We start from the raw sequence: 9,872 nt of genomic DNA on the forward strand, positions 1-9,872 counted from the left end.
GCCAAATGTCTTAACGGTACGGGGGGTTCCGCCATTGGATTTAAAAATTCATCGAAAGTATAGCGAATGACATCTCTAATGAAAGAACATGAAATTTTAAAAACACCCATATAATTTTTATAATTTATCGATGTACGGTTTGTGAGATAAAAGATTTTGAATGAATTGGAGAAATAAATGATTTATGTATGAGAGAGAAAAAAGGTGATTGGTTGAGATTTGAGAAGTGATATAAAGTATTTGGTAAATATATTATTGATAGATCATAAAAGGGACATTTTGAAAAAGTAAATGTTGAAACTTAAAATGTTAGACAAAGACTTTTTGCTTTATAATACGAGCATAGTACCCACGCGTTGCAGCAGTGGAGAAAGAGATCAGCCGCGGAGGGTTATAGAAAGTCGATGAGAATGTGTAATGATTAAAAAGAAAGGGGAAATGAGAGTATATAAGGGTTTTATATTTACGTAATGGTATTTTGGGAAAAAAAAAGTGCTGCATTTTAAGAAATTCAATATTTTTTTATAAAGGAGTATAGAAGTATAGATAGATAGTATAGATATAGATACAGTCAAAAGCTCGTTTTCACCTCTCACCGGCCAACAACAACCATGAATTATATAAAAGTAAATTAAGAACATGATTCCCGGCATTACTTTTCTAGCGTGTGGTATTTCAGCCTCATTTGTTTATAATCAGTTCCAGTATTTTCTTTATTATAAGTTGTCATCTTCATACTACCCCGTATTATTTTATTAAAAACTTTTTGATTAGTCTTTCTTAAAAGCTATTCTTATTTGTATGAGTTATTGAAAAAGTTATTATTTGTTCCTAATAATTTTGGATTTTGAGATTCATTTGTATAGGAAAACAGATTGTGAAGTCTAAAATATGGTTCTAGCTAGTTTTGATTATTTTGAGAGCAACAAAAAAGAAAATAGGTACAAACCTCTACTTAAAATAATTAATGTTTCCATATTATTACATCCGATCGAATGATACATGCGGTAATACGAAGAAATTTACTTGATTTTGATTATCCGAGTCTTTATTGTGCGGTATACCAAATGCATGAAACTTGAAACCCCATCGATAGATCTCTAGCTATACGAATCGTTGGTGAAGTAATTTAACCAATGTAGTACATAGGATCGGGCAATTTAAATGTCCGATCACCGGTGTAGGTTCCAAGTAAATCGCTCCATTGATCACCCATGTTTCCTCGAATCCTATATCCGGCATCAACAACCAACTCTTTCCTTTTGTTTGATTTGTATACCACCCCTCTACTAGCGTCCCCAGCTCCCCTGTAATTAGTACGTACGAATTATTTCTCAAGGATTATAATGTACGTACTTCTATATTAAATAAACAAAAAAGATCACAATTATGTTGGAGTGCAGAATCTGCAATGTGCCTTTCAAAAAATAAAATAAAATTGGGCTTAATTACTTGAGAATGAGCTTCTCCCAAGTAGTATAACCAACAGCTCTTAGATTTTTAGTACGAACGTCCGTGTAAGCAACACCCGACCCTGTAAGAAACACGATCTTAAACCCCATCTTCACTAATCTCTTGTAGAGTTTAAGAGAACCTGGCACGGCTGGTGCCTCTGCTTCCATCACCCAAGCATTAAATGCTGTCGCGTTATATGGTATTGCCCTTACGAAATTAAAACCATCAAAATGTCAGTACGTAGTAGATCGATCGAAATGACTCAACATTAATATTGATAAATAAAGAATACAATAATTAATGTGTATGTTTTTACCCGAAAGCAACAGAGTGGCGAGCATAATAAGGGAGATTGGAGAGCGTGGTTTCATCGATATCAAAAACCCAAACGTCCTTGCCGTCACCAGTGAGGTTTAGTCCTTTAGCGTATTCATAAGCCGAGTCAGCAACAAGATTACAATCCAAACGATATTGTTTCCCGAGCATGTAATGGCCAACATAGTCTTTACATGACGCGGGAACTTGGGTCCAGTCCCGAAGGTTGTTGGTCTCCACCCCCAGGCGCCAACTCAAGCAGTTGAGGCCGGAATGTTTGTGACCCGCCGAGCCCGAATGTGGCTTTAGCAAATGGATATCAGAACTGTATGGAAATGCAATCGCCCTTGCGGCTGTTAGGAGAAGAACAAATATTTTGAAAGCCATAGTTTGTGTATGGAAAAGCATGGCAAGTTGCATGTTAATTATGAACTTATGAGATGTATACAATACATGGTAGCATATGTCAGTATTTATGTAAGCTCTAATTTGTGGAAAGGGGGCTGTCTTTTTAGACATGTTAGAATTATTAAGTATATTATATGTATGCTTGGTCAAACTTGACATTCATTTGTGTATGTTCAATTATTTCCTTTCATACTACTATTATATATTCTAAATCAAGATTTTATATCGATGAAAGCTAATATATATATATATATATATATATATACTAGATTTTAGACCCGTGTCTAACACTGGACACGAGATTTACGATATTATCAATATTAGATCTTCATACATTTAAGTCATAAAGGCTTATAATTTTGAAGAAATACGGTTTTAAGTGTTATATTTTGCAAGTTGTAGTACAATAATAATAGGTTCATCACTGTCATTATTAGTCTAGACATATTGATGGAAGTGTTTGCCGTAGTCATTCCACAAGGCACAAGCTATATATAATAATTTCTTCGTTATAAAATATTTTGAAACCAGATATACTCATAATGTGATATTATTATGAAAGATAATCAAAAAATTAAAATATAAACATATTTGTAATCCTGTACTTGACATCCAAGTATATGTATTTAATCACGATGCGCGTTCATAACACGCATAGGTTTATTTTTCAATCACTTGTTCTATAATAATATGATAACAATTAGGATTGTTTTTATATTCTTTGATAAAAATTAGGACTCTTGATTTGAGTGACAACTGTAACTTTAAACATTAAAATGCAAAACTAATATACAAAAAGGAGAAAATTATGTATATTTTTTATTGAGAGATAAAATGAATCTTGAATGAAGTTTATATTGATTTGGATTTAAGATTCAAATAACTTTCTGTTGTAAATTATGTTTGATTCTATGATCATCTCATCTCATATGATTTCTATTGTGTTTAGGATAATGATGTTGTATATCGTTATCTGTTATTATGTTTGGGATATGTATCTAGAGTTCACATTGTATTTATATCTAATATTAAACTAAATATTAATATTTATAATTATAATTATAAAAATATAATATAATATTTGTTAATAAGTCATTAGGTTTTTAAATAATTTTTTTAATAAAATATTTCATATGTTAAAATATTTTTTATTTAATTAAATGATTGTAAATTTTAAAAAATTCTCTCAAGTTAATGGCTAAAAATAAATATAAATTAAGTATTCAGTGTTAAAAAGTGTAAATTATTGATTAAAAACAAAAAAGTGTAGATTAATGAGACTTTTTTTACAAATTAATATAAATATTAATATAATAATATATCTGGATAATGATTATTAAGATTTTTAATTTGTAGTTTATCTAAATGATGACATCATCAAAAGTCAATTTGATGAAATCGAATGATGTGATTGGTTAATAAGTTATTAGTTCAAGTGTCTTATAGTATATATTAAGATTTTTTTTAACATTCAAAAAGTCTTTTATTAAATAAAACTAGTAGAAGCTAGAAGTACAAATGGGTACAAGGGAAGAAGAAAATCTAATAATTTATGGATGTGGTTGTCTCATTGTTAATTAAAGTATACTTATGATCGGAAACAGAGTAAACAATATTACATTTTACATATCAAGAAAAAATAAACTTAATTAACCTTCTCTTCATTAATTAAAAATAAAATGCTGGATAATTTGTTTATCATAGAAAAATTGACATGGGGATCATAAAAACCCCTCATCAAATTTGAGATTAGTGAAAATGGTTAATTGCTTAATAAACTACACCACGTGATGGTCGGGTGTTATATTATAGTACCTCGTGTTTTACGAAGTTGGTAATGTTACAATATCAGTTTTTCAAATTTCAACATATTTTGAAGTAGTAGGTGAAAGATCCACAATCTATCTCTTCATTAACTCGTGGTCTCGTGTCGTTGCATGGTTTTGTTGGTGTCAGTCGGGATGATCATCACTCATATTATTTTAGGGGTATACAAGATTGCACTGTGAGGTTATATTTTGTGTGTTTAAAAAGGCTTAAGTTTCTCGAAATGTAAATAACTATAATTAAATCTATACTTCTATATAGTACGAACGAAATAAAGTTTTAGATCACATATGTTAGAGAATTTAATAAAAATGTTCAAATTATCTAACCGGTCATTCAAAAACTTGTATATGAGAGCATATACGGTTTGACACATATAAAAAAGTGTAGATTATTGAGAACCTCTTAGGCCCGTATACCTTTTTGGTACTCACATAACCCCCAATAAAAATAAGGTCAAAGTAATTCAGTCACAATTTAATCTTGCATTTAACAAGATTCAAACCTGGGTTTACCAGGGAATGGGTGACCATCCCACATTGTCTTAAAAAATATATTAAAAAAGATATGTACGTTCAATATTTTATTATTTATATCATATATGTTGATTTTGTAGTTTGCAACGATATGCATTCATGCAATGTATATATACATTATTACATATCACTTGTGTATATATACATATCACTATATACCCAACTTTGTATCCAAGATGTTTACTTTTGATATGATAATAAAAGTCTAAGAAAGGCATAAAATCCAAGATTATAATCCATGTTTACTGATTAATTTATATTACTAGTAGATAATTCAAGTTTCGTACTCAAGAAAATGTTATATTTAGCCTTATATGAATAAAGAATTTGCATCTTTTTATATCAAAAAGTACATTTTTGATCTTTATACTTTATACTTAAGTGTGTGAAACTATTTAATGCACCCTATCTAAAGTCCTATGGGCTTTGTTTCACACAACCTTAATTATAAAGCCATTTATTATTTATTTTTAACATTTTAATTATAATTGGTACATTAATCATTAATTTTTGCTTGATCATGAACCATCCTTATATAACTTTTTTTTTTAAAGGTGAATTTCGCTTGAAAATTTCGTGCCGCGATTCAACAGTGGGAGGTCTAACATACGTTGTCTTAACCGGGTCCGCGTTAGAGAGCTCCCTCGAAGTAGAAATGTCTATTTCAAATACGACGATTAATAGGGGTAAATCCTGCCCTCTTAGACTTAAACCTGGGTATACCCAAGTCAAGCCTTCATAAAAGACTACCTATGTACTTCCCAAGTCTTGAACCCAAAACCTCCTGTTTATAAGGCAAGTGTTCAACCACTTGAGCTAACTAAGAAGTACAACCATCCTTATATAACTATCTAATAATGGGAAATGATTTTTATATAACACATTTTCCCTATAGACAACAATATATGTATGAATAATGTGTGTGAATATGCTTATAAATTAAGAAAGCATTGATCAAGTGACTAATATATATAGATTAAAATCTGCGCTTTCTATTTCTATCTGAAAACTGAATGGGATCGCTTCCTCTAAAGTTGATCAAACTTTATAGGTAAAGTTGAATTAATTTTGGACATTAAATTAAATCCAATGATCAAGATTAAAATTTCATGTTTAAGCCTTAACCCTTAGACTTAATCCGATGATTAAAATTGATCCGACTTTACCTATACAGTTAGATCAGCTTTAGAATATCTCAATCTCAATCCAATATATTACGGGATGTTATGTTATACAAAGGGTTGGGGAGCTTAAAGGTGCGTTGGCCCGTTTTGGTACCAAGTAAATCGCTCCATTGATCCCCTATATTCTCTCTGATTTTGTATCCGTAATCTTCTTCCAACTCTTTCCTCTTTCGTGATTTGAAGACCATTCCGTCTTCCTCCGCCACATCCCTGCATAACGTACATTATTTGTAATTAAGCGTGCATACTTCTAAACACACCAAGAACACCCCTACTGCTAACCCACTTCTAACACTATTCATCCATTATTATATTATTTCATTTTTTATTTTTCACAAAATTAAACAAACACAATCTATTATAAATAAAACACATTTTATTATTAGAAAAACAAATTACAACACTTATAAAAAACATAAAACACATTACATTTATTTAAAAACTTAAACATAAATTGTGAAAAAATCACATTATTATAAGAAAAAAAAACTTGACATCAACGTTGACGGTCGTGCTCCAGGAGGTTCTAAAGGAGTGTATATCCCGCACTATGCGGAAAAACATTTCCTTTCGCATTCTAAACCTTCTACGAAACATGTCGGGTGGGTAGGTGTAGTTAGGTGCAAAGTAATGATCGTATAAAAGTTTTGCAGCACCAAGGTGATCTCGATGGATCACCCTTCTAGTCAGCTTGGGTGCTGAAGAACTTGAAGCTGCTTGGATCTGGTTTTCTTCTTCGTCAAAGATAACGTTAACACAAGCGCTTATGGCCTCGGGATTGAAAATTGCATTCATCTGGGAAACAACCCGATTGATGGATTCATATTCGGTTGCTTCAAAATCAGAGCTAGAGGAGGAGGATGCTGATGAATCAGACATTTTTCTGAGGTGGTAAGTGCTAGAGATGGTTTAAGATAGACAGAAGTGTGTATGTTTGATAGTGTGAAATAACAGGGTAGTGTGATAGTGGTATATATAGGAGGAGGAAAAAAAAAACAAACTAGCCGTTGTATTTGAAAATATTTGAAAAAATCAAAAAAAAACTTTTGTTTGCAATGGCTCACGAGAAAGATGGACCCACCACCACCACTTCTATTGCGTTCAAAGTTAGAAGCAAGCACCGGACGCACCCTTCAGACGCGCCGGTGCTTATAACGTCTTCTGCTTCGGCCGCGTCAGACGCCTCCTAGACACGAAGTGGAAGTCTTATAAGGAACGGCCTAACCAACAGTTTTTAGTTGTTTCACCCGAGCTTCCGTCATACAAGGGTCCACTGCTGTTAGAAACACGACCTTGAAACCTAGTCGTACTAATCTTTCATACAATTTCAGAGTAGCCGGTATTGCAGGTGCTTCTGCTGAAGCCATCCACTTGTAAAAACTTGTCTCATTGGTTTGGTGTAACCTGATCAAAATTTAATATACAAACTTTTATTTCATTAATTGTGATAAGTCGCTGTTGTTCGTTTTAATTAGTATTGTCAATGTGGCACAACAATTAAGATATTGTGGTTTAATGCGTCATAATTAGTCTACCAATATCAAAGATGTTTGTTTTTTTTAACGGCGAATTTCAACTTTGGGGGTCTAGACTATGTCGTTTTATCTGGGCCTACGCTAAAGCACCCCATACACCAGATCTCAACCCAATGGGAGGAAAACTCCCTATTAATCTATCCGAATACACGATAATTAATAGAGGTAAACCCTGCTCCTCAGACCTGGAAATACCAAGCCCTCATAGAACTATAGAAGGACCTCCAATATATAAAAAAATTGGAGTTGTGGGAATTCGAAGTTGGGACAATATTATCAAAGATGTTTGTTGGAAAGATGGGATGAAATGAAGGATATTTTTGGGGAAAGTGTTGTTTGTGGGTGATATATGGAGAATATTATTCATCTATGAGACAAAATAATATTTGTGTGTATAAATCATGATATTGGATGTTGTGTTCTTTTTTGTTCTTAAATTATAGACAAAATTTTGTGATATCAGAAATAAGTAATACGTACTTAAAATCGAGGCTTGCATTATAAGGAACATTAGAGATGGCCGTTTCGTCTATGTCAAAAACCTATATGTCCAAGCCGTCTCCACTGAGCGTAAGTCCTTGAGCATATTTATAGGCTTCATTGGCTACCAAATCACAATTGTCATGGTAGTGTGGGCTTGTCATATACTTGGCTATGCATTCTCTTCATATGGCGGGGACCAATGTCCAGTTCCGTAGATTGTTGGTTTCCACAGCCAACCGCCAGCTTGAGCAGTTGATTCGTGACGGTGTGGGAATGTCAGAACTAAAATTTGGCATGACCAAGTGACTTTGGATGGGAATGGAGGCAACCATGTAGATGTGGTGGTTAATTGAAACTGTGATCGAGGAATTGAATACACGATGGTTGATCAGCTGAATATATTCAAACCCATAAATTGTATTAATATGGTTGTGTACATGTATATGGTCCATTATATAAGGTGGATGCTGTCAAATGGGCCGGGCTATCTTTTTGGTATCTTTAATTACCGTTAATTATGTATAAATACAAAAATTGCCGGCTAGCTTGTATTGTTGATTAACTTTCGTCAATCAAGCATCACATTCACTCACTTATGCATCACACACATGGCCGGTTTGGTTTTTTTAAAAAGAAAACATTATTATCTAAGACTAGAGGGTGTTTGATACAATGGAAAGGAAATGGTGGAAAGGGAATGAAAAAAACTTCTCATGTTTGGTTGTAATGGAGAATGGGAAAGAGAATCGAGAAGTGGGAATCCATTTCATTCCCTCAATTCTCTATAAAATGTAGAGAATGGATGGGAATGGAATTTTATTTTTATTTTTTTTTCGTTTTAGTGATGTTATATGTATTAAATGTGGTTATTATTTAAAATTTTATATTTTTTATATATTCATTCTCTGCTTGTACCAAACGACGGAATCCATTCTCTTTCCAAATACTCATTCTTTTTCCCACTATATTCATTCTCTATTACATTTTCATTCTCTTTAATTCACTCATACCAAACACCCTCTAAATGGTATGAAAGGGGTCTTTTGACATGTGGCTCCAATTAAACAAATGGGCACTCTTCAAAAAAGCATGGTATGAGGCATCTTGACACCATGGAGCATCTCTTGTCATGTGTCAAGACTAGGTTAAAAGGTAATAATTTAAAAATTAAAACTTTTTTTTTTTATGGGGAATCAATGTTCCAACAGGTAGAAGCCCTTGGGAAGGGGGAAAGTGCATGCTTCGGTCAACGTTTTTGCCCATCCGTCCACCACCTTCAAGTTGGCCGGAACGCCCTTTCGGGGTGATGTTCATCGCGTTTCAAGCTCGTTTCGAGGCTAGAACCCCCCTCCAAACGCCTCACACCACTTGGTCTAAAGAACGGGTAAAATAAATATAAGTTTTGAAAGAAAGAAAAAAGATTTTGGGTAAAAATGGAAATCGAATTAACACAACATCTAATACTATTTTATAAATCATTTTGCCCATTTTAAAAACTCAATTAAGGATTTATATTTATATACTTAATATATTCTTTTTTTTAGACTACTAATTTAAACATTTCTACCTAATATACCTATAATACCTTTAAATCTCAACTACTTATTTTTTTTTTCTCTCCTTAAATCTCAACCACTATTTTTTTTTTCTCTCCTCCATAAATCATTTTATTCCTCTAATTCATTCAAAATATTTTATCTCAAAAACCGTATATCGATAAATTATAAAAATTGTATGGGTGTTCTTAAAATTTCATGCTCTTTCATTAGAGATGTCATTCGATATAATTTCGACGAATTTTTAAATCCAATTTAACTATCATACTCTAAGACTTGATGTATCACCCCCACCATCTCACCGCCACAACACGCGGGCACTATTGGTCGTTATTATCTAAAGAACGGGTATCCCAATTCTTAGTAACACTAAACTGGTGTTTTTTTTCCCCGTAAAAAGTACACTTAATTTGTAGATCAAGCGAACCCAGAAGCTAACCTTTTCTATATAAAAAGGAGTATTTTTCACCTCTAGGCCGGCCGGTACCCTTGGATTCCTTTTATAAGGGAAATCTGGTAACAGTTTTTGAGGTCGCTCCGTTGGAGCTAATAAAAGTTTAACAACAATATATG

The 9,872-nt window shown here is 32.7% G+C and overlaps 2 protein-coding genes across 2 annotated transcripts; both read right to left on the bottom strand.

The window, feature by feature from the left end:
- Positions 1-961: 961 nt before the first annotated feature.
- LOC122590020 (acid phosphatase 1-like) lies at positions 962-2,192 on the bottom strand. The gene is made up of 3 exons (XM_043762357.1): positions 1,772-2,192; positions 1,453-1,662; positions 962-1,307 (listed from the first exon to the last, which is right to left on the bottom strand). The coding sequence occupies exons 1-3, from the start codon at positions 2,188-2,190 to the stop codon at positions 1,130-1,132; spliced, it is 807 nt and encodes a 268-aa protein (XP_043618292.1). The 5' UTR covers positions 2,191-2,192; the 3' UTR covers positions 962-1,129.
- Positions 2,193-5,742: 3,550 nt separating this feature from the next.
- LOC122588360 (acid phosphatase 1-like) lies at positions 5,743-8,075 on the bottom strand. Its single transcript, XM_043760467.1, has 4 exons — positions 7,935-8,075; positions 6,856-6,911; positions 6,309-6,608; positions 5,743-5,935 (listed from the first exon to the last, which is right to left on the bottom strand). The coding sequence occupies exons 1-4, from the start codon at positions 8,073-8,075 to the stop codon at positions 5,743-5,745; spliced, it is 690 nt and encodes a 229-aa protein (XP_043616402.1).
- Positions 8,076-9,872: the final 1,797 nt, after the last annotated feature.

The sequence above is a fragment of the Erigeron canadensis genome, chromosome 2 (assembly GCF_010389155.1).
Source record: "Erigeron canadensis isolate Cc75 chromosome 2, C_canadensis_v1, whole genome shotgun sequence".
NCBI lineage: Eukaryota > Viridiplantae > Streptophyta > Magnoliopsida > Asterales > Asteraceae > Erigeron > Erigeron canadensis.